Source organism: Lontra canadensis, unplaced genomic scaffold (assembly GCF_010015895.1).
Source record: "Lontra canadensis isolate GAN:19392208 unplaced genomic scaffold, GSC_riverotter_1.0 scaffold27, whole genome shotgun sequence".
NCBI classification, from domain to species: Eukaryota; Metazoa; Chordata; class Mammalia; order Carnivora; family Mustelidae; genus Lontra; species Lontra canadensis.
Window position 1 is genome coordinate 3254458 of NW_022631021.1, and position 26116 is coordinate 3280573.

Below are 26116 nucleotides of genomic sequence, written 5' to 3' on the forward strand. Positions count from 1 at the left end.
TTCACCAACAGCTTCTATTCATCCAATTTCTCTATCTAAGCTACATCCCCAAGAAGTTAATGGGGCACAGAAGCCTCATTCCCACACTGGCTTGGTCATAAAGAGAACCATATGGTTCTATTACAGCTTCCAGGGACCCGTTCTAAGCACTGTTAATGCTGTGCCCAACCGCAACATGGACACTGAAGATTAAGGCCACAGACTGAATCATTTTTTGCTCCTTCGAGGTCTCGTGAAAGCTGTGGATAGCAACAGAAAGATCCAAGCATTTAACCTTTATTTTATTATTGAAAAAGAACTGTCCATGAGCAGACAAGAGCTCAGAAGATATTAAATGATTAAAAACACACACACATAAACACAAAACAGAAGGTGGTTAGTCGGCTGAAAAAACAGGCCTTTCCATGTAGTTCCCAGGTTGAAAAGAAAGGAGAAATGGAGAAAATTACAAATACCTATTACATGTGGTTGAAGCACAGACTGGTAGAAAATAGGTATTCCCCCCCAAAATTTAAAATGAAAATGAAAAGAAAGAAAAGAAGTTTCTCCTTCATAATGAAAACATTCTGCAAGTGACACTAATTAACAGACATGACAATTTCAGAATTAAGTAGCATCTTTAGAAAGGCTCCCACATGAATGTGCTAGTCGTAACAAGAAAGGAGAGAGAGCAGCACCACATAAGCAGCTTTACCTTCACTTCAACGTCTACAAACCTGTAAGTGATTCTGTCACTGTGGCTAAAATTTCTACCGGCCCAGGGGAAGACAGATACATGTGTTCAGAAAGCCCTTCTGAAAAATCCATTACTTTTTTCATCTCTTCATCATTAAAAGAGAAGTTTGCAGATCCATTTATCTGTTTTGTTTAAAATAATTCAATTTTATTCTTCACTTTAGCAATTCAAATTTTAGAAATAAAATTCAAACTGAGTCACAAAATATGATGGCTCTGAAGTATAAATGGGTAGATTCTCATCTGTCCAATTCTAAAAAACTCTTGATTTTCTTACACTCAATCTTTGTTAATTCAGTATGAAATCTTGTTTCTAGTAAAAGTATACGTATAGTGTTTCCCCATTTGAGGTCATAAGATCTTGGTAAAAGTTACCTTAAAATTTTTTGTAATATTTTTCTTCATGCCCCAAAAGGATAAAGGTAAAAATGTAAGTGTTACATCTCCTTTCACGGGCTTCCCATACATATACCTGAAAAATAATAATTTTTTTACATTTTCAACTTGATAGTATCAAAACAGCACATGAAAATATGACTTTCCAAAAAAGAAAATATTACTTTCAATAGCATCACTGGCAATCCAACTTAAAAGAATTATATTTTTAAAAATACTCTCACTGCAAATTTTTAAAACTAATCACAACTAGGAATATCCTTAATCAATGGTGATCCTTGAAATTAAGTCTCTGAAATGAGAAGACTTTTAATGACAATACTTCAAAAACAGTTCATAGCACATACTTCACCTCTAACCATTTTAGACACTGCAGAGAAAAATCTGATTATAATTGCAAATGCAGTTTCCTGTCCAAAGATTTTTTTTTTTTAAGTTACAAAAACGTTTTATTCCTAGAAATCTAGACTGGCCCATTAACTGCATGCCCAGGACACTTTGCTGCTTTTGAACATTTTTAAATGGTAGTTGAAATTGCAATCGCCAAGGCTCACTGTTGCCTGTTCCAATATTACCCAGAAGGGTTTATTAAACCAAACACACTGCGGCACCAAATGTGCTCATGGTTATCAAAACTTGGCTTTGTGCAGAAAAATATAAAAGAAGAGTAATTTTTTACCCATAGTACCAAAATTATTTTCTGGAGTCACATCTCATCTCTGCTGCTTTATATTTTATGTATTAATTTTAATCCTCTCTCATGATGGGAAAATCTCTTCATGTGAAAAAGAGAGGCAATCTTTGGTAAACCATTTTACTGCCAGAAAGCCTTTTTTAAATGTGTTTCCTGGGTTCCTTCCATTTCTATTGTGCAATAAATGCTCAACCAAATGTGGAAGTCAGTTTTGCTCCACACTCTATAAATCTAACAGTAAACTCCTGTTTCCTGAATCCATTAGTTGAACACAGAAACGGCTCCTCATCTGGATCAGCTCAACTCAAAAGCCAACGGTGAAATGCAGTACATTCCAAATTGAGGAGAATGAAACAAATACATTTTCAAACATACCACCTTCCAAATGAAAACAGTAAAGTCAGTTGCAACCGTGGTCAGCAACTTCAGCACAAAGTTCATTCATTCAAAAGAGAGTCCTCAAAACTTAACAGTTCTTGTATCTTGTTAAAGCTTAAATAAATGCATAAGGTTACCAAAACATTATATTTTAAAAGAGTTCTATCACATGAGAGTACCAGGGGCTTGAAAATCCAGACATCATTTAATGTATTCTCAGACACAAATATTTTTTTATTTTTGTTTAAATGTGAAGCAGATTTAGCCTTCTTTGCCTCAAGCTGATTATGATGATTATGAAACAAGGATACTGATAATTATTGTCCTAAATAAGTCGGGAAGCATTTGGAATAAACTAATGATTTAGAAAATAATAGTTTGACAACATTTTAAAAAGCAAATCAAGCATATTCTAGGGTAGTGCCATTAACAAAACAAGGATTTTTTTTTTTTTTAAATAGCCATAGCACAAAAGGTTTACAAAATGATACCTAAAAAATTGAACCGGCCAGTTATAGTTCATGTTTCTCCCACCCTTTTTTTCATGTCATTTCAAAGACACATGTCTCAATTTATCAAATAATAAATACACTTAAATAAACCTTAGCCTAAAAAATATTTTTTTCGATTTTACTGTCTGCAGAATATATAGAAATTACTAGATGCATGCTACATTATTTTCTTTACAATCCTCTAGAACCCTCTGTGGTCAGTGGGGAAAAGTCTACTATTTATTTTAATGAGGTGGGAATAGTGAGCAGATGTTCACATCAAACCCAATAAATAAATGCAGATTTTTATTCAACTCAGTTAAAGATTTCTAAGCCAGGGGCTCCTGGGTGGCTCAGTGGGTTAAACCTCTGCCTTTGGCTTGGGTCATGATCAGCTGATCCTGGGATCAGCAGGGAGCCTGCTTCCCCCTCTCTCTCTACCTGCCTCTCTGCCTACTTGTGATCTCTGTCTTTGTCAAATAAATAAATAAAAATCTTTAAAAAAAAAATCTTTTAAAATTTAAAAAAAATAAAAATAAAAAAGATTTCTAAACCAAAAAGAGACTGTTAACCTTCTTCTCTGGGAAATTCCCAGCAATGTTCCTCACCTTAACCATGCCTTGATGGACAGATGGCTATGACCAAAAGAAAAGCCCAAACTGTTTATTAACCACTCACAGGATCATCATCCTCATCAACACATCTCCATTTTCTGCGGGACACAGTATTTATAGAATAGGTCTACACCAATTTTTATAGACTGATAAAATACTCTGCTGGTCAAAAGATTTCCTTAATCTGTTGCAAAGATGTAAAGTATATCCTCATTGTGAATGTAAGCCGCCCCCCCACACACAATCATGTAAGCCCGTTCCTCACAACAACCTCTTAATATGTATCTCCTTCTGGCTCTACTTCTGCGGAACCTTGACTGCAGGCATCCTAAGGAAAAGGATGTGAGTAGGATGTGGTGAATGCTAAAAAAAAAAAAAAAAAACAGGGGCCATCACAATGGCCATGTTGTTCTCAGACAGTGGTATTTCAAAGAGGCTCAACAAATGAGAATCCAGATGAAACTCGAAGAGTTCTTTTTTCTTTTTTTTTTAAACCTAATTGGCTTAACTAAGCAACTCCTGAACCGGCAGCATCCCTTCTAGCACCTAAAGAGATGCTCCTATAAGAATTCTTACCAGGCTAGCAGGGAGGAGGGTATCAGGGTATCCTCACATCCCCCTCCCCAAAGTTGTATATAAAACTTTCTGAAGAGTTACCAGAGCTCAAGAATCACTGTTCTAAGTGATTGTACTGAATTCCCTGGCATAGCCCTGAAAACCAAAAACCAGAAGCTAAGAAGGTTTCCACACTCAACCTAATCCACGAGGACGCTGATGGTTTGTGTGGATTTGCACTCACTGTTCTAAAAACTCTAGTCAAAGAACTCAAAATAAAACTCAGAATCCTTAGCCTTCAGCTAAGATCAAGGACAGGATAATAATTTTGTAAAATGCAGGCATTTACTTGTTTTTTAAACCATAAATCCATCCACAGTACCCAAATTCATATTAGAAGCCACCTCTTAGTTGAACACAGGCAGAACACTAAGTTGGTATATAAATTGTAGACACATTTTTGCTTTTGTGTCAGAGGATTTTCACATGGGTTGGTTTTTGTGTTTTGTTTTGTTTTTGTTTTTCAAATAAAATCTGAAGTAGGAGTCCTCAGAACGTTTTGTCTGTGGGTTTCTTCCACCAGGAGATTGACTGCCCGTCACTTGCCACTGCCACAACCCTCACCAAGAGAAGAATATGGCTATGAGAAAGCAGTGAGAGGGAGTCCAGTATTTATCAGCCATTACAAATAAATTCTGAAACTAAATAAATTTCAGGAACCAAAGCACAGCTAGTCACACATCAAAAATGAAAGCTACAGGGCGCCTGGATGGCTCAGTGGGTTAAAGCCTCTGCCTTCAGCTCAGGTCATGATCCCAGGGTCCTGGGATCGAGCCCCACATCGGGCTCTCTGCTCAGCAGGGAGCCTGCTTCCTCCTCTCTCTCTCTCTCTGCCTGCCTCTCTGCCTACTTGTGATCTCTGTCTGTCAAATAAATAAATAAAAACTTTTTTTAAAAAAATGAAAGCTACATAAGATCGGTTCTGGAATAACTCTGGTAGGCTGGGACTCTCGGGATGCTTTCTGCCGCCCCAAAATGAAACCCTCTGCTGTTCGAGCCAGCAGATCAAAATAATGAGAGCCATGATACACCTATATACGGGTGGGATGGAGTCTCTCTGTGTACGTCCACTGAAACAATGAGGAGGGAGAACTTCTTACTCGTTTGCTAATTGCATTAAGACAACCAAATTCCTCCCTCAAGATTCAACCTCCATTACTGACAGAAAAGAATTAAGATCAAAGAAGACCTAAGTAGCCTCGATCCATGTCAGCTGAATGAGGGATAAAGATACAATTTCTTTTTTAATCTGGAACAATCTATTATGTAAATCCCAACTAGTCTCAGAAAGATCCTCGTCTGTGGGAAATACTTCAGGATTGGATCAGCGTGGAAGCAGGCAGGTGGATACAAAGACCTGTACAGACAAGTCCCGTGCTTAATTAGTTATTACAGATATTTGTTTCCTACTCATTGGGGTATTTTAATAAACAGAACATGGTGCTAATATTATGGAGTATATAATGAGCTCTTGATCAGTTTTATAACAGTATATAGCCATTTAAAAGAAATGATACTTACTTAGCTGTGACAGTACCATTTAAGCTCCTAGAATTCAAAGAACAATATAATGGTGTCTGCAAAGTAACTTCAAATTTGGGTAGTACTGAAAAAGAGAAGCAAATGTAAATATCTCAATGAATCTATTTTACTATCATTTTTAACTTAACAAAATAAAGACTAAGTTGTTCCAAAGAAGTCAACAATTGGTACTATTTGAACTTAGATTCCTTAGACTCCAAAGACACATTAACACACAGATAGATGAAAAGCACTTCATTTCGGCCAAAATGAGAAACCCTATGAGGCTGATGACTAGACGGTGACAGTGGGGGCCAGTTGCTCTGGACACTTGTGTCACTGGAAGTTTCTCAACAGTAGAACCTGTATTGTAGCCAGAATCCTAGATGCTAAGGCATCTGGATGGTGGGAGACCAGGCATCTCCCATTAGTGCTCCCTTACTGCTTGTTAAAATACTCCCACGCCAGGTGTTAAATAGTTGCGTCTAGAGCAGCCCTTTCCCTAGGACCATTCTCCAGTGTGGTTACTAAAAGCACATCCTAGGGCCCTAAGACTCCCCCTCTGCATGGTACCATGTATGCAGTCATACAGAATCCTTATTCTTTGAGACAATCAAAGATGAATCTGGGGACAGTTAAATGTCATGGAATGCAATGAAGGGAAAGTTGTGCAGTAGGATTTCTGAGTTAATCACTAAGATATGACTACAAAGTAATGATGCTTTTCTTGCATGACAGTGATTTCTGAGGGCAATCTCAAAGTAAAAAATCCCTACTTTGGTCAGCTTTATATAATTAGGATGTGAAATATTTTATAAATATGGACACTATTTGATATAAAGCATACCACCAGAGTAAAAAAATATTGTATCCTTCCAGTCTATAGAAATTTTTTTCTCAAACTTCACTAGCTCAACAAATAGATCAGTCTCATTACAAACCACCTCACCATTCAATTAAGGCCAATGGGTCAACAGCATAGATCAAACCTCCAGCTCCAGACCAGGCCAAAGGCCATTAGTACGTCAAGATAGTCCTAGACAAATCTAGGACTGGCGGGCCAAGAAAGCCATATGATCCACTCAGAGGTGGAATTTCCTTAGAACAAAGAATTCAAATGTCCATTCCTCAAACATCATGGGTTGGCAATCAGTTCCCCACCTCCACTATATCCAATTCAACAACATATAACCACCCAGCACCACCTCTATGTGAAATGAAAATAGCCTAGATAAACCTTGGCCACTTCCAATTTCTTCTTCTAGATCAGGGTGATCCAAAAGAAATAAAATGTGAGCCACATGTATAATTTTAAATTTCTAGTAGCCACATTTAAAAAGTAAAAGGAAGCATGTGAAATTAATCTTTGTAGTATTTTATTTGATGCCATATACATAAAATATTATCATTTCAACATGTGCTCAATACAAAAAAATTACTACTAATGAGCTATTTTCCTTTTTTTTTTTAACTAAGTTTTCAAAATCTGATCATTAACCCACTTAGAGCACATTTCCACTTGGACTAGTCATTCTTCAAGCACTCAATAGCCACATGTGGTAAGTGACCCCCAATTTGAAAAACACAGTTCCAGATCAGGGGTCAGTAAACGACAACCAGCATGAGCTAAGAAGAGTTCATAAATTTTTAATTCATTGGGGGGGAATCAAAAGAATATTTTATGACATGTAACAATTATAGGAAACTTTCATTTCCGTTTCTCTAAATAAAATTTCATTGGGTCACAGCCACATTCACTTACATATTGTCGATGGCTACTTCCTATGACCGTAGCAACATTGAGTAGTTATGACAAAGACATAAGGACCACAGAGCCTAAAATTTGCTGATCCCTGTTCTCGTGGATTATGAGACTTAGGAGTGACCAGTGCTGTATGAGATATGTGGACTCTGAGCCACTAAGGTGTGAACAAACCACTTTCCAGAATTTCTATTGCCTGAATGAGATACAGTGTCAAAAAGTAACACAAATCAAATGAAAAATCTCATGTGTAACCTCAAAACAGCCATCCAAATTATAACTAACAGTCAGATCCTATGCTAACAGATGAGATCCTAGTCTTACCTTTCCTTCCTCTCCATCCACCAACAAACTAGTTGGGCCATGCTATTTTTATCTATGCATGTCTAACTGTTATATAAATGTGACACCTGCAAGAAAAGGATTTGCCCAAGTCAAACAGACCATCTTTACCAAAGCCAACCAAATGAAAAATAGGGGAAATAACTGTTGTGTCAAAAAAAATTTACGGGGCACCTGGGTGGCTCAGTGGGTTAATGCCTCTTGCCTTTGGCTCAGGTCATGATCCCAGGGTAGTGGGATCTAGCCCCACATCAGGCTCTCTGCTCAGCGGGAGCCTGCTGCCCTCTCTCTCTCTGCCTGCCTCTCTGCCTACTCGTGATCTCTGCCTATCAAATAAATAAATAAAATCTTAAAAAAAAAATTTGCAAAAACTAAAGTATGTTAAGATCACAATGAAGTAGAAAAACAAAAAAAGTATGCATAAGAGAGACCACATAATGGGACTCCAGGTGATCTGTTCTGTATATTTTTCATTATAATAACCTTCTATATCTTTTACAAAGGAAAAAATATGTTTAGGTAGGTCTGTAAGAAACACCAGGAATTTACCCTCACTAGCATTTGTACTTTAAATAACATATCTCTTGGAAATTTCTCTTATCTCTGTGGAAAGTAACAAATATTTTTTTCTTTCAGAATAAATTGAAGAACTCTTACCATATTCTGAAACCTGAAATGATTGATAATATGTCTGGTCCTATTGGGAGGAAAAAAAAGACAAGAAAACATGAGTTATTATTAAATTATTTTGCTTGCTTACTTACATAGAAAGATATAGGTAATTATTTTTAATTGCATTTATAATGATTTAATGAGCAAAACAGTTAATTTTAACTTGTGGAAGTTTACTCTTAGTCATCCGCGACATGAAGCCTCTGGGATTTCATTTAGTGTTTCTTGTCAATTCACTAACATAAAAAGGTGACCTGTCTCTATATTTCACTGCAGGTCATGTGAACAAACTGTTTAATTTGACTTCCATCATTTGTGAAATGAAAACTAAATTAAATTAGATGCTTTAGAAATTTATGAAGCAAGAATACCACATGCCAAACTATGACTTCAAATTTGTTTTGAATATCACTCTCAAAAAAACCAATAAAGAAAATAAAGTTACACATATTTTAAGTATTTATACATAATCAAAAATACAAAGTCATCTTGGACCAACATCTTCTACCTTTCATTTTCTTGTGCAAACCTTAAAGCAATACAATATATTCTACCCTATTTTAACAAATATTGTTAACTATTTCCTTTTCCAAGATCAACGAGAAAATATGTGGCCTCTTATTATATCATTTTTTCTAGTTTCCCATATTTCTGTCCACCCTAAGTCCATATAAGTAACATATTAACTAGAACTTCTTTGATATCACTAAGTAGTTCCACCAATAAAATTCGTATTCTAAATCTGATTCCCTATGTTTATCAAAGCAACTACACAGATCTAACTACAGAATATTAGTTTTTGAAATCATCCTTTGTTAATCTAAATCAACTGAACAAGTTATTTTTAATCTTAAAAGGATAGAGTGCAATCAAAGTATGAAACAAATGTAACCGCTTATATGCCAACAAAATAATTGTCTAAAACTTGATCTCGATGATGTCATTTAAAGTAGATCCCAAAAAAATTGTGTTGATCAAAGTCATAAGAATCTACATTTGTGGCTTCTATCTTAAATTGTTTTCATGTCCTATATAGGAATGTTACAAATTACCTATATTAGGTTCCTTTATAAATTCTAATTTGTTTCCAGTTTCATGTACTGTGCTTTGGCTCCTACTCTCCCCTAAGCTTGACCTATACATTACTTCCATCCCTACTCATCTTCCGAGACTTAGCTCAAACATTACTGCTTCCCTGAATCCCCAATTTAAGAGCAATCTCAGCACTCCGACCCTCCATGCTCTTTAGTTCTTCCTTCTGTCCCTTCGCACCCTGTAAAAAGTGTATCATAAATATTTAGGGATATAGTTTATCTTGCTGCAAGTTCTTTGAGGGCCAGGTCCTTGCTTGATTTTTTTACCCCTCACGTTTATCCCTTGAGCTGCCAGCCTAAGAGTGTCTAATACCAAAAAAGTGCTCAATCAATATGTGTTAGGTAAATAGTATTAGATTTGACAAATGTAGGAAATCAACTGATTTGTTTGGGCCTACGTTAAACAACAGCCTTGAAACCAAGTTTTAGGCAATTATTTAACAGATACGTAGTTATATGAATTACATTTGAAATGAATTCTCCTTTCATGCTTCCTGCATTATTCCTCATCCCTGATAACTCCTGATTTTCCATCTCTCTGTTTACTATCTCCTCTTTCATTCGGTCTAAAAACATTTTCAGCTCTTTTGTTCTCTTGGTACTCCTAAGTATCTTTCTGACTACTTTCTTGTTTCTTTAGTGGTCCTCTCTTTCTGCTCCCGAAATGTGGGCCCTACCGACCCGGAGCCTGAGGCTCTTGCCATTCTTCAGACCCTTAAGTGAGCTCATCAACTCTCCTCGTTTTAACTGCCATCTCTATACTCAAGACTCCTAAATCTTTATCTCTGATGCATACCTCAGCCCAGAGATGCAGACTCAAGTCCACTTTCTGTACATCTCCACCTGAATGTCCTACAGAATGTGTTGGACTTCTTTAACAGGACTTAGCCTCGCCCAGGGACCTTTTCTTATGTGCCTTTCCCCCTACTGAGTTAGATACCATTCCCTCCCATAATAACTCGTGTATAACTCAATTGTTGTACTTAACACAATATATTATAATTATCTGCTTTGTATCCATATCCTAGAACAGACTATGAAATCACTGGGGACCCAGCACCTAATGCAGCATGCCTTCAATGTTTGTTGAATGAATGTATGTATAAACAAATGAACAAATGGATTCTTGTCCGCAGGCTGGTTCTTACAGGGCTCCTCAGCTTGGCCTCAATTATCATACAGCATCTCCTACCAGAAATTGAAACAACCTTTTCATGAGAAGAATCAGACAACCCTAAAGAGACATGGCCATTTGGCAAATGGCCCACAGAGGAACCTTAATTCTCTGCCCTGTACTTGGAAGGAATATAAATGTCAAAGAGTAGAAGATGCCAACTGCATGCAACACTAATAGGCAGCAAAGAAGTGTTTCTTTTCACTGTCAGTTTAAATTGTTCCAGTAAATCACAAAATCATTTTGTAACTGAGCGCTGACAGGGTGCTTTGTCCTGGATGAGGTTTTCCCAGGGTGTTTATAAGTGGTGAAATGCAAATCAAGAAATAAATTCTTTTACTTTCCAAGGGGTTTCAAAAGCAGAAATGAGTTTTGTAATTTCCAACATATTATCCATTAGGCAATCGGGTCATACCAATTCCCACAATGAGTTTAGTGATTTTTATTAAATATATTTATAAAACCTATCATCAGGACTGATATAAGATATTGAAATACTTGAAACTAATAATAAATCAGAGAATTAATAGCAATTTGTCATATATAACCATAAAAATACTGATACTGAATACTTTCATAAGCCTAAACAGGTATTTATGAAGTTTTCCCACAAAGAGCCAGATAGCAAATATTTTAGGCTTTGCAAGCCCATATGGTTCCTGCTGCAACCACTCGACTCTGCTTTGAGACAAGAGGTAAATGAGACTGAGTGTGTTCCAATAAAACTTTATTTACAAAAACAGATGTAGCTGTTGGGCTGGATTTGGCCATCAGGCCACAGCTTGCTTAACCCTGATCTAAAAAATAAAATGTATTTCCAAACTGTTCTATGTCAACTCTAGCTGAACTAAACTGACTAACCTTAGCTAGAACAATGGAGAAGAAAGAAAAAGGAAAAAAAAAAATACAGCGCTTTTGTAGGAAGCACGATTTCATTGGCTAAACAATCTTCCTTCAGTTCCACAGAAACAATCTGCCTCAACATGAGTTTTCATGTTTATTCCAGCTCATCAAATATGGTTTGTGCTCATTCACTCTGCCAGCAACAGGAAAGGAAGGCTGACCTGAAAGAGTAAATACTTGAGCAGCGTATCTTGCAGGCCAACCGCTTTCCAGGGGCAAGAATACATGACTCATCAACATCCTCTCAGTTCTGCTTGTCCCAGGTGGTCACTCTTCCATGGGGAAAGCGCTCCCTCACAAAGCCCGCTCTTACCACATACATTCCCCCTTGATTCGTATGAGATGGAAGCCTGTCTCAACTAGACTTTTTTTTTTTAAAGATTTCACTTATTTATATGACAGAGAGAGATCACAAGTAGCAGAGAGGCAGGCAGAGAGAGAGAGGGAAGCAGGTTCCCTGCTGAGCAGAGAGCCCGATGTGAGACTCGATCCCAGGACCCTGAGATCATGACCTGAGGCGAAGGCAGCGGCTTAACCCACTGAGCCACCCAGGTGCCCCTCAACTAGACTTTCAAAACAAACTCTAAAGGAGAAACGGAGAAGACAAACCAGGAGGTATTCTCAGTAATCTCTGCAATTTCTTTATTCCCCTTGTCCCTAAACCAATAGTTCATTGGGACGGTATATGTTCAAAACATCGGTCAAATGAAAGAGAAAAGAGAAAATACACTACTTTTACTAGTTCCTAAAAAAATATGCTATGACTGGATGCAAATTAAAGACATGTGAATTGCTAAAAACATCTATTCCAGTTACAGACTTTCTCTTCTCTAGCCACAAAGCCATGCAACTCTTGAGAAAATTCCTATTTTTAATAAACTTGAAGGAATATGACATGCTACATGACCTTTTAAAATATATATATGGTAAAATGCAGGTCAGCAACTTTTAACTCTTGCTTCTGGAATAAAAAGAAATGCCAGAAACAGAACTAAAGGTGCTGAGTGGATTTTTACTTGCACATTTATGTTCATTCATAACGTTTCAATTTCCCAAAAGTCTGCTTCAGCACTGGTCTCCAGTGTCTGGATTTAATTTGTATTTAAAGATTAAGAAAGACACTGAGCTTTTTTAAATCCACACATAACAAATACGGAATTATTTCAAACTCAGTTTTGGCTCTGTCCCCCAAGACCGCAGATGCCAACTACATCCACATTCCCAAGCCAGGTGTAAGCTAGCCCACAGGACTTACAAAGGAGGTTTCCAAAAACTCGTTTTGCAACTCCTAACCAAAAAGGTCAAGATGGAAATAAACTAGAAAGGAATTTTGGGAGAAAGCTTTTGATGTGCTTTCACACATCAGTGGCTGTAGGCAGGCACTTGACAGGCCTGGACAATCTAAGAGCAAAATACTGGTATTGGCCAGCTGTACGGACAGCTAAGCCAAGATGCAGTGCTGCACTGGGAGTGGCCTGTGCCTACGGACTTGCAAGAGGCTAAGAAAGGATAAGCAATTTCCCTCAACTAGAAATGCAAAAAAAGAGAGAGTCAGCATGGGGATGTCTTCTATCCTGATCAAAAACACCTTCCAGATGGGGAGCACCTCTGGAGGGGGAAGCTGGAGGTATCCTATAGATAGATGTCCAGGTGCTGAAGACAAAGTTAAGAGCTACCAGAGGAGGAGACGGGTTCAAAACCGCCAAAGACACTGAATGTGAAGCCTCCCAGCAATGGTAGGGGAGCTCCAAAGAGCCCACAGAAGAGTCTGATGAAGGAAAGTGTTAGTTTTTAATGCCTGCCAAGCCCTGAGAACACTAATGCCAGATGACAACAGTACGACATGGAACCATATTTTTTTCTACTTTTTTAATTTAAATTCTAGTTAGTTAACATACAGTGTAATAGTGGCCTCAGGAGTAGAATTTAGTGATTCACCACTTATATACAACACGCAGTGCTCATCCCAAGTGCCCTCCTTAATGTCCATCACCCATTTAGCCCATCCCCCACCCACGCCCTCCATCAACCCTCAGTTTGTTGTGTATCATTAAGACTCTCTCATGGTTTGTTTCCCCCTTTCTCTTCCCCCTTCTTCCCATATGTTCAGCTGTTTTGTTTCTTAAATTCATCTGGTATTTGCCTTTCTCTGACTCACTTATCTCACTTAGCATAATACCCTCTAGCTCTATCCACATCGTTGCAAATCAAAAGATTTCATTCTTTATGGTGGCTGAGTAATACACACACACACACACACACACACACACACACGTATAGGTATATAAATAACCACATCTTCTGTATCTGTTGATCAACAGATGGACATTTTGTGCTCTTTCCCCAGTTTACTTACTGTTAACAATGCTGCTATAAACATTGGGGTGCATGTATCCTTTGAATCTGTATTTTTGTATCTTTGGGTAAATACCTTGTAGTGCAATTGCTGGATCACGGGGTCATTCTATTTTTAACTTTTTGAGGAACCTCCATACTGTTTTCCAGAGTGCCTGCATCAGTTTGCATTCCCACCAGCAGTACGTGTTCCCCTTTATCTACATCCTCACCAACATCTGTTTTTTCCTATGTTGTTAATTTTAGCCATTCTCACTGGTGTGAGGTGGCATCTTATCGTGGCTTTGATTTGTATTTCCTGATGGTGAGTGATTTTAAGCATCTTTTCATGCGTCTGTTGGCCATCTGGGTGTCTTCTTTGGAAAAATGTCTATTCATGTCTTCTGCCCATTTCCTGACTGGGTTATTTGTTTTTTGGGTTTTGAGTTGGTAAGTTCTTTATAGATTTTGGATACTAACCCTTTATCAGATATGTCATTTCCAAATATCTTTTCCCATTCTGTAGATTGTCTTTTAATTTTGCTGTTTCCTTCTCTGTGAAGCTTTTTATCTGATGAAGACCCAACAGTTCATTTTTGCTTTTGTTTCCCTTGCCTCTGGCAGCATGTCTAATAAGTTGCTGCGGCCTAGGTCAAAGAGGTTGCTGCCTATGCTCCTCCAGGATTTTAATGGTTTTCTGTATCACATTTAGGTCTTTCATCTATTCTGAATTTATTTTTGTGTGTTGTATAAGAAAGTGGTCCAGTTTCATTTATCGGCATGTAGCTGTCCAGTTTTCCCAACACCATTTGTTGAAGAGACTGCCCTTTTTCCACTGGATATTCTTTCTTGCTTTGTCTCAAACTAGTTGACCATATAGTGTGGGTCCATTTCTGGGTTTTCTATTCTGATCTGTTTGATCTATGTGTCTGTCTTTGTGCAAGCACCTACTGTCTTGATTACTACAGCTTTGTAATATAGCTCAAAGTCCAGAATCATGATACCTCCAGTTTTGTTTCTCTTTTTTAAGAATGCTTTGGTTATTTGGGGTCCTTTGTGGTTCCAGAGACATTTTAGGATTGTTTGTTCCAGCTCTGTGAAAAATGCTGGTGCTATTTTGGTCAAGATTCCACTGATTATGTAGATTTCTTTGGTAGTATAGACATTTAACAATGTTTTTTCTTCCAATCCATGAGCCTGTCTTTGTATCCTCTTCAATTTCTTTCATAATTGACATTGAACATATTAAACTGTAGGACATATATTGGCAAACTGATCAAAAATCAAGTAAGGATTTTTAAAAATTATTTTTATTAACATGTAAAGTATTATTTGCCCCAGGGGTACAGGTCTGTGAATAGTCAGGCTTACACATTTCACAGCACTCACCATAGCACATACCCTCCCCAGTGTCCATAACCCAATCACCCTCTCCCTACCCTCCCATCCCCCCAGCAACCTTCAGTTTGTCTTATGAGAGTAAGAGCCTCTTACGGTTTGTCTCACTCCCGATCTCATCTGTTTCATTTTTTTCCTTCCCTACCCCCCAAACCCTCCACCCTGCCTCTCAAATTCCTCATAGGCAGGGAGATCATATGATAGTTGTCTTTCTCTGATTGACTTATTTCACTCAGCATAATACCCTCTAGTTCTATCCATGTCATTGCAAATGGCAAGATTTCATTTCTTTTGATGGCTGCATAGTATTTCATTGTATATATACACCACATCTTCTTTATCCATTCATCTGTCGATGGACATTTAGGCTCTTTCCATAGTTTGGCCACTGTGGACATTGCTGCTATAAACATTCGGGGGCAGGTGCCCCTTCAGATCACAACATTTGCATCTTTATGGTAAATACCCAGTAGTACAATTGTCGGGTTGTAGCGTAGCTCTCTTTTCAACTTTCTGAGGAACCTCCATGCTGTTTTCCAGAGTGGCTACACCAGCTTGCATTCCCACCAACAGTGTAGGTGTACCATACTGTTTTGATGATTACAGCTTTGTAATAGAGCTTGAAGTCTCAAGTAAGGATTTTTTAACCCCTTGCCTCTCTTCCCTCCACCCTGTTCAATCCTGGAGTTATCAAACACAGTGTAATGAGCCAGAGAGAGATAGCCAGACCAGAGAAGACCCAAACTGGGAGAAGACAGCACTTGACTTAATTGGACTGGACATATTAGTTGTTGAACATAGACTCTTCTTTGTGTGTAAATATAACCAAAAATGACAGAACCTTTATTACAAAAAAATAACCAGGAAAATGGTGGGATTTGGCTTACATTTCAACCAAGTAATAGGAAAGAATTGTTCCCAAAGAACAAGACTAAATGGCAAAAGAATAATGCTGTGGTTTTCGTATTGTACCTTTCAGTTATACATGTTCAATGTCAGAGTCCCACACAAATAACTGGGCATCCCAAAGTGGCCAGCTGTTCATGTTAAGAAAGGCTGGGGTTGCAGAAGGTATCAACAATTCTGACTCCTAGTTTCCCACTAGAACCGTATGGTTAGATTTCTCGACTCTTCCACAAATGTCTACTTTACCATAATATGAACAAAATCACATGGTGTTTTTATTGTTGTGCCCACGCCACACTATATTAATTCTCTCCTTAGAAACAAAAGTTTTAAATGAGCTGTCTATACTCTTTATTGTCACCTGGACTCTGCCTCTTCCATGTCACTGGTCTGGAAGGGTGCTCACTAATTGATGGCTGCTTGCCTCTGCTAATTGCCCGTGGCCTCTCTCTCAGGCCAGGTTCTCCTGGAGGCCTGTGCAGCACCTAACTGTGTGGGCCACCCTCTCTGAATCCCGTCTCCTCTGCTCTGTGCCTGCACTCTGGGTTTTCTCATTCCAAACCTGGCTGTTCGTTCCCGTGCTCTGGGTGGCTCCTCTGTTTAGCTGCTAAATATAGTGATTTCCCTCTGATCAGCCTGCCCCCTCTCTCCCCTAAACCAAGCTTCTGGCCCTAACTTCCCTTGTAACAGATGATTCTCCCAGAGATCACCCTTGAAATTCCAGAGTCAACTCATCAAAAGGTAAGCTGAGGCACATTAAAGATTTTAAAGAGTTTATGTGAACAAAAATTTATTGGCAGTGGGCAGTCCTGAACCGCAAGTGGTCAGGCATCCTCTACCAACAGGAGCTCAGGGAGAAACTTTCACAGAGAAAAGATGGAAGCAAAATAAGGAAAGTATTGACTGGCTGTAACTTGAAGCCTCTTTGATGTTTGTGACTTGTTATCCCTAGCATTTTGATTTCATAACCTTGAGGGATTTGCAGACTTAGATTCTAGTTTGCTTAAGTAGTCCGCCATGGGAACAGAACCACATCCGTCTAATGGCTTCTTTAGTTAACTTAACACCTTTTACTCCTCTTTCTCCCTTTCACAATCACGATCCAATCAGTACCTAAACCTGATGAATCATCCTTTAAAGTGTCTCTTGAATTCACCCATTCTTCTTGAGTTCATGCTGCTCCCCTAAAGCAACCCTCTGTTACCTTCAGACTAGACTACTATCACCTAACACAGAAGGTAGGCTGTATAGGCTGTATTTGCAAAACAATGATACTAAGCCCCTGGCCCTCTCCCTGCCTTCTGCTCCTCTCCTTTTAATCACCTCCACGTGCTGCAATCTTCCCAAAATACTACTACAATCATGTCATACTACAGAAGTCAACAAGACAACAAATAATGATGACATATTTTTTCGTCCAGGGGTTTCTCGTAAGCACGTCATTCTGTCCATTGCATAATATTTTGGTGTTTGTTTTTTGTTTGTTTGTTTGTTTGTTTGTTTAAAGATTTTATTTATTTATTTGACAGGCAGAGATCACAAGTAGGCAGAGAGGCAGGCAGAGAGAGGGAGGAAGCAGGCTCCCTGCTGAGCAGAGAGCCCGATGCGGGACTCGATCCCAGGACCCTGAGATCATGACCTGAGCCGAAGGCAGAAGCTTTAACCCACTGAGCCACCCAGGCGCCCCATATTTCAATGTTTTTATATTGAGCATGCATTACTTGTATAATCAGAGGAAAATAATAAGTGTAATTTTGTATCTTTTATAATAAGAGACTCATTCACACATAATTTTTGCTTTCTTTGTCCTCAGAAGTCTTACATGAAATTCATAACATTAACATTCAAAGTAAAATCAAGTTTTTAGAGCTCCCCTCCTCCCGTGCACAAAATGAAATCTAAAACATGAGCCTGATATACAGTATGTTCCCTACCTTGACCCACACACTCTTCTCAAAGTCCTCTTTGACTATTACTCCCTGCAGGACCTCCACTCCAGGCAAGTGTCTGCTCCCAACTCACCCAGCTCCAAGCCTCATGCCGCCTCTACCGCCATGGTCCCCATCTGACTTCTGGAGTGTCATCCACCTCCATCTAGTTGAAGCACGGAATTTTAAAGGCATGAAGAGGCTTACAAGTCCTCTGCCCCAAGAGGACTTTTTTTTTTTTTTACAGGACTTATTTTCAGCTGAGGAAACAGATCCATGGCTGACACCACCTGTCCACAGTCCCTCGACTACAGCATAAGGTCCTATGTCCAGTAACTCCCAATCTAATGCTCTGCATTTATTACATGAAGACTTCCCTGACTCTAAGCTCCTTCATAGTAGGGCCTGTGTCTTATCGTCTTTAGATGTTTACTGACTGGTGTTTCTTCCCACCAAACACACAATAGGAAAATTCCTTATTTTTAGTTTTATGCAGATGCTTATTAATTTTCCTATGCTTTACCGTAATACTTACAGAAAAGTAACTGTGTAGTATCTCATCTTTTTCCCTCTTTCATTTCTACCACAAAATTAGCAAAGAACTTAAAAACTATCAAGAAATCACAGTGAAAATACCATCCATAAAAGTGTCAGTGGATACTGACCTACTTGGAGAAATGATAGATGTGTGAAAGAACGGAAATGTTGGTTAACATCCACATGATCCTCACCTTTCCTGTTTAGAGTCTAAACATCTGTGGTCACACTGTAGTTGCAACATATTCCTCCCAGGGTTTTCAGCCCAGGCATCAGGATCAACTGTGGTAGATTCAAGAAGCAGAGATGCCCCATTCCCACCCCAGAGCTGCTGAATCAGAGAAGAGAACTGCAGCCCAAACAGAGCAAATGTATTCATTCATCCACCCTACAACAGAGAAGTAATGCACCTAAGTACGCTTAGCATTGTGCTCAGTGACGGAGATACACTTGCCCAGGATGAGGCTTCTAATCTGGTAGAAAGAAGATATTAATCAAATAATCACACACATGAATATATAATTATAGACAATGATAAAATCTGTGAATTAAATTTATAGGGAATTATGACCTCTGAAGATGAGGCTGGAAAAGTAGTCCATAGCAAGGCCTTATGTAGACCATGGTGAAATGTATGAATGGGCAATGGAAAGCCTGTGGAGAGTTTTAAGCTGAGGAAGAACATGATCCAATTTAATGTTTACATTACTTTCGCTGCTGTGCAGGGAACTGGTTGCAAGGGGAAAAGAGCAAATTTAGGGAAATGCATTAAGAGACAGATGCATTAAGAGATACCTAGGAAAATATGAGGGAGGCTTGGACAAAAAAGGTAGAGGTGGAAATAAAGAGAAGGAGAAGTAGATGGATTTGGAATATATTTAAGGATACTATCTATGGGAATCAGTGAAGGTCGGAGTAATTAGGATGGTGACAGAGCATGAGATGACGGGAGAACTCCAAGTAACTCCAAGGTTACCAGCTTGCACAACTGGATAGATGATAGAGTAATTCAATAAGCTAGAGAATGCTGGAGAAGAGCCAGATGTGGTGAGGGTAGATTATGAGAATGAAATATCAGACGTGAGGAGATTAGGAAGACTTTAAAACATCCAAGTAGAGATGTTAAATAGGTTGATTGTTATAAAGGTCTGGAACACAGAGGTCTGGGTTCTCTCAGACAAATCTGAAAGTCATTGGTGTATAGATGGAAAATACAACCATATCTATGGATGACATGGTCTAGAGTGAGAAATGAAAGAAACTTAAGGCCAAACCTTACGATATGCCCATATGTAAGAAAGAATAAATGACAAAACAAGATAAGGAGAAGAATTCAGACTAGCAAACCTGTAGAAAGAAACCTAAGTCCCAAACAACTGAGGAAGAGATTAAGACAACCCTTTTTTTGGTGGATTGGCTAGAATGGGAAAGATAAAGAAAGTGAAGTTACTAGAAAGGAAACTAGGGGCAGAGTTCAGTGACCCTTCCCAATCTCTCTCTGTTCCACTCTCACTCTTTCTTTCACTCTCTCTCTCCCTTTCCCTTAATCATGTAAGAGATTTGAACAGACTAGACTTTGTGGAAAGATCCAGGAGACAAAGACAGAGAGATCCAGGTAGAAGATGGAGAAAGAAGAGATCATAAATACTGTTAAGATTTCTGAAAAAGTAGAAGGGAGAAGCCAGGGAAGAGGTTGAGGTTTTGGTCTTAGATATGAAGAATTACATCTCTTCTGGAAAGAGGATGACCCTGCAATGGGTGCACACACAGGTAGACACATAGATCTGGCAGAGAAATTTTAAAAATTCCTATCTAACAAGTTCTGCTTTGTTTATGAAGTAAAAAGAAAAATTACCTACTGAGAGTGAGGGGGTGGGGCAGAATCTCTCCCATGAGACAGCATTTTCCTGAATCCCTTCTCTCATTATAAAGAATGACAAATATTCTGGTACTCATCAAGACTGGAACTAAACTAGTCTATACCTAATAGTTACTCATAGTAACAGGACTTGGGGGAAATGGATCTAACCAATAACAAAGACATAGACCATGTAAGACTCCATAGCGGTCCAGACACCCAATACCACAAGTACATGCATACTTCTAAAAGGTTTCTCCATCTGCAGTACAAATTTATGTTGTACAAGAGACAAACTGGTTTCCATAGCAGAAAAGTGCTAACTAGAAGCACACTCTCTTTAAAACAAGCAAGCAAACAAACAAAAACCATCCACTTAACCTTGTTTCTCCTGAAAATTGAAAAAAATAAAAGTTTTTAAAGATGTGCCCCATGATCCCCTTTCTTGGGCACCTATCTCAAGCAAGATGAAAAAGCAGAAATGTAGCTACAACTTTGTATTGAATGGGAAAGTTACCCTTGAAGCAAAATAATTCCATTTCTTGCTCATTTCTCCTTTTCTCACTCTACCCGACAGACATAGTACTCATTTTAGTGACCTACCCTGGTACCCAGGACTGCCACTAGCAGAGTCCAATGAGTTGTAATCTTCCAAAACTCCCTCTGCCATTGAAAACTAAGCATCTTACAGAACTATACACACATATCCTATCAATGTAAGTTTACTGTTTTGATATTGAACTATAATAACATTAAGATATAACTATTTGATACACTGCATACTGGAACAAAACCAGACACATAGATCAATAGAACAGAACAGAAAACCCAGAAATAAACCCACAACTAATCTTTGACAAAGCAGGAAAGAATATCCAATGGAAAAAAGACAATCTATTCCACAAATGGTGCTGGGAAAACTGGACAGCTACATGCAAAAGAATGAAACTCAACCACTTTCTTATACCACACACACACAAAAAAAAATTCAAATGGATGAAAGACCTAAATATGAGACCTGAAACCATAAAAACCCTAGAAGAGAACATAGGCAGGGGTGCCTGGGTGGTTCAGGTGGTTAAGCATCAAGACTCTTGATTTTGGCTCAGGTCATGATCTCAGGATCACAGGATCAAGGTCCACAGAGGGCTCTGTGATCAGTGGGAAGTCTACTGGAAATTCTCTCTCTCCTGCTTCCTTTGCCCCTCCTCCCACACACTCTTTCACTCTCTCTCTCTCTCTCTCTCAAATAAATAAATCTTTGATGAGAACATTGACAGTAACCCCTTTGACATCAGCCATAGAAACTTCTTTCTAAATAGGTCTCCTGAGGCAAGGGAAACAAAAGCAAAAATAAACTATTGGGACTACATCAAAATAAAAAGCTTCTGCACAATTAAGGAAAGAATCAATAAAATTAAAAGGCAACCTACTGAATGGGAGAAAAGATTTGCAAATGACATATCCAATAAAGGGTTAGAATCCAAAATATATAAAGAACTGATAAAACTCAACACTCAAAAAATAAGTAATCTGATTTTAAAATGGGCAGAAGACACGAACAGACACTTCTCCCAAGAAGATGTACAGATGGACAACAGACACATGAAAAGATCTTCATCATCACTTACTGTCAGGGAAATGCAAATCAAAGATATAATGAGATATCACTTCATACCTGTCAGAAGAGCTAAAATCAACAACACAAGAAACAACACATGTTGGCAAGGATATGGAGAAAAAGGAAAACTCAGGCACTGTTAGTGGGAATGCAAACTGGTGCAGTCATTGTGGAAGACAGTGTGGAGGTTCCTCAAGAAGTTAAAAATAGAGTTACCCTGTGATCCAGCAATCATGCTACTGGGTAATTACCCAAAGGACACAAAAATACTAATTCAAAAGGATACATGCACCCAATGTTTACAGCAGTATTATTTACAATAGCCACACTATGGAAGCAAACTAAGTGTCCACTAATGGATGAATGGATAAAGAAGATGTGGCAAATATATATGGCATATATACACATGCACATATATAGTGGAATATTATTAAGCCATAAAAAAGGATGAAATCTTGTCATTCACAACAACATGGATAGTTAGAGTGTATAATGCTAAAGCAAAATAAATCAAAGAAAGACAAATACCATAAGATTTCACTTATGAATTTGTGGAATTTAAGAACAAAACAAATGAGCAAAGGAAAAGAGAGAGAGAGAAATCAAGAAACAGACTCTTAACTACAGAGAACACACTGATGGTTACCAGAGGGGAGGGCGGTGGGAGGATGAGGGAAATAGCTGATGGAGATTAAGGAGGGCACTTGTCATGATGAGCACTGGGTGATGTACGGAAGTGTTAAATCACCATATTGTACATCTGAGACTAATATTACACTGTATGTTAACTAACTGGAATTAAAATAAAAACTTAAAAAGCCAGAAAAGAAGCAAAAACAAAAAAACAAGCCAATGTGTGAAGAAGTGATTGTATGGCACCCGAGAATCACGTCACAGATGTGGGCATCTTCTCCACCAATGCATACAACAAGCTCTGTTAACATCTAAACTCAACCAAAAAGGTGACCACCTTTAAATAGCAATTGCTACACATACTAGATAGTTTAATGTTCTACAGATGAAGGTGTCAGGAGATCTGGCTTCGAGCCCTGATGCTACCACAATACCGTGTAAGCCTAACCACCAGGTCACATCCCTTCTCTCCAGTTCCTCCTCCATAAAATGAAGAGATGGATCTGGGGAAACTTGCTACAGGCTGACAACCTCCCAAGATCCCCCATTTCACTGAGGATCAGGACATGCTAATGTCTGAACTCAGAGTTTCCACCTGATGCCAAAAAGAGGTACCTGAGGAGAGCTGTAGGTAAGACACACTTGAAAGGAAGGGCAGTCCTAGGGTAGCTTTTGGAGAGGAAGAACATGACAAGGAACTCCTCACAAAACTTAAGTTGGGATCCAGAAATTAAAATGCACACCACTGGGATCTGGGCGGCTCAGTCAGTTAATTGTCTGCCTTTGGCTCAGGTCATGATCCCAGGTCCTGGGATCGAGCTCCACATCGGGCTCTCTGCTCAGGAGGAAGCCGGCTTCTCCCTCTCCCTCTGCCACTTCCTCCTGCTTGTGCACACTCTCCCTCTCTCTGTCTCTCTCTTTCAAATAAGTAAATAAAATCTTTAAAAAAAAAAAAAAAAAGCAAAAGATAATAACCAATGGCAATAGCCTAGGAGAAACTGTTCATTCATTTTTTCATCCCTCAAGTATGAACGAGTTCACACAAAAGGTCAGATACTCCATTAGACAGAATAAATATGAAAATTAATAAAACGGAACTCCTATCTTCAAGGAACTCACAATCTAATAAACAAGGCAGTCATATTTTTAAAAACTACACTGATCACAGTTTGCAAAGATGAAACAAATTCTGGAAATTGGTGGTGGTGATGGATATAAATGTACTCGATGCCACTGAACATGATACACTTAAAAATGGCTACAAAGGTAGGGAGAGGGTGGTGGGGTTATGGACACTGGGGAAGGTATGTGCTATGGTGAGTGCTGTGAAGTGTGTAAACCTGGCGATTCACAGACCTGTACCCCTGAGGCTAATAATACATTATATGTTTATAAAAAAATTTTTAAATAAAAAAATAATAAATTTTTTTAAATGGCTACAAAGGTAAATTGTATGTTATTTATATTTTGCCACAATAAAACAAGGAAACAGCTACTCTGACCGGCAAGTGCTGTAGTAGAGATGTGTATCAGGGCCCAGAGAAGAATGGAGAACGAGGTGCTCACCTCTGCCCATTGCTGCTGTAAGAAATCAAAATCCTCAAACCAACTCCGCTCCCTGCCTTTCTCACTGCACATGTAAGGACTTGAAGCTTTTCCCAAAAAAAGCAGTCTTCCTTCAAGGGGAGGCTAGTGAAAGTATTTTGGAAGCCCCATCCACATTCCAGAGGATGCCACTGTTTTCTGAGCTGTCACAGATCGCTCCATGCTTTCTGTTAAGCTGTCAGCACAAGCCAAGAGCGGGGTCACCAGATGCTACTCCAGAGAGCTTCAAGGACAGGAACTGTCCAAACAAAGACACGCTCCTTTGCAAAGGACAAAGGGCTCCCGCGGAAGCCAACCCAGCCAGGCAGCAGCTAGGCAGCAAGGCAAGAAAGATAAGGAGCACGCTGCAAGGCTGTGGGAAGCCAGTGCCCCTAGCAACCCTTCCTAGCCCTGCCACAACAACTAACTCGCAAGAACGGATGCAAGCGCTATGAAGAAAGGAGCAATTCAAGGTGGGCTGCTTCTGAATTCCCATTATCAGCGGGGCAGGATTCTCTCTGTGACTTGCTCTCCCTTCAGGTTCTCAGAGGAACATGAGCACCCATGCTTGGGTCACCTCGTTACCTAGAGGCAAAGTCCATGGCTCAGAGTCTCCCCGGTAGAGAATGAAAGACTGAGTCGTGGGCCCGTCTCCCGTTCTGCGCCTCTTACATCAACCAACTCTGCCTTTCAGCAGAATGGACGGAAAGGAAGGCTGCCTGGCCGAGGACACTAATCAGCCCTTCTCAAGATGTGGTCCAGAAGACAAATGGAATTTCCCAGAGTGCTTATTTAAAATGCAAATTCTTTGGGCCCACGCCAGCAATACTGACTCGTGATCTGGGGGCGGCGCCCGAACTGGGCATCTTAAATAAACTCGCCAGTCCGCTCGTTCTCAGGCACACTGCTGTTTGAGAACCACTGGAAGGTTCTAGCAAGCGTAACCTCAGGTGGTCAGCTGAGCTGCGGGAACTCCTCTGGAAGGGAAGACAGGCTTCCACTGACCACATCGCGGAGAAGGGCAAGGGCTATGATTATCAACTGGGCAGGATTCTCTCTGTGACTCCCTCTCCCTTCGGGTTCTCAGAGGAACATGAGCACCCATTGGGTCACCCAGAGGCTATGGGTGCCTCTGGGGAAAGGGCTGGGGTGGCCAGATCCCTCCCCGCTCCAGGAGCCTGCTGTTCACACACCAACGTTAGCGGTTCTTTGAAAGAACCTCTAAGCCAGGAATACAATTTTTTGTATTCTAGTAACCTAGAATACAATTTTTTAAATCAGAGATGCAAGACCATTTGTAATGAATCCTGGCATACCCATACAATGAAATATTTTTCAGCCTTAAAAAGGAAGCAAATTCTGACATGTGCAACCATCTGCATGAACCTTGAGGATATCATGCTAAGTGAAATAAGTTAGTCACAGAAAGACAAATACAGTATGACTCCACTTGTATTAGGTGCTTAGAATAGTCAAATTCACGCAGACAGAAAGGAGAGCGATGGTTGCCTCCCGCTGGGGGAGAGGAAGAATGAGGAGTTCGTGTTTAGTTACAGAGCTTCAGTTCTGCAAGAGGATAAAAGTTCAGGAGATGGAGCCCAGTGAAGGAGGCATAACAATGTGAGTATGTTTCATACCACTGCCCTGTACCCTAAATAGTTAAGAGAGTAAATTCTGCATCTATCTTACCAAAGTTTTTAAAAATGAGAAAAAAATGTGTAACTCTTTGGGACAGCCAAGGATCCGAGTCAAGAGATAGATCCCTAGAGAGATAAGACACCTAGAGAAGTACTAAAAAAAAAAGAAAATACAAGCAATGTCTAACTCTCACAAGTTAACTGACCAAGGGATATTTGTAGGATGATTATTAAATTGGAGCACATTTCCCTACTTGTCCTGGAATGTACCTGAAATATAGCAACTCTG

At 39.3% G+C, this 26116-nt stretch overlaps 1 protein-coding gene across 1 annotated transcript in view; it reads right to left on the bottom strand.

Annotated features, from left to right (window-relative positions):
• The window catches only part of CD109 (CD109 molecule), a 129878-nt gene that overhangs the window by 64573 nt on the left and 39189 nt on the right, over positions 1-26116 (bottom strand). Inside the window, exons 6-9 of the mRNA XM_032864356.1 lie at positions 8206-8245; positions 5445-5529; positions 1111-1207; positions 717-858 (exon numbers count right to left, since the gene is read on the bottom strand). Of these exons, the coding sequence (XP_032720247.1) occupies positions 717-858; positions 1111-1207; positions 5445-5529; positions 8206-8245 (364 nt within the window). The remainder of the gene's footprint in view (positions 1-716; positions 859-1110; positions 1208-5444; positions 5530-8205; positions 8246-26116) is intronic.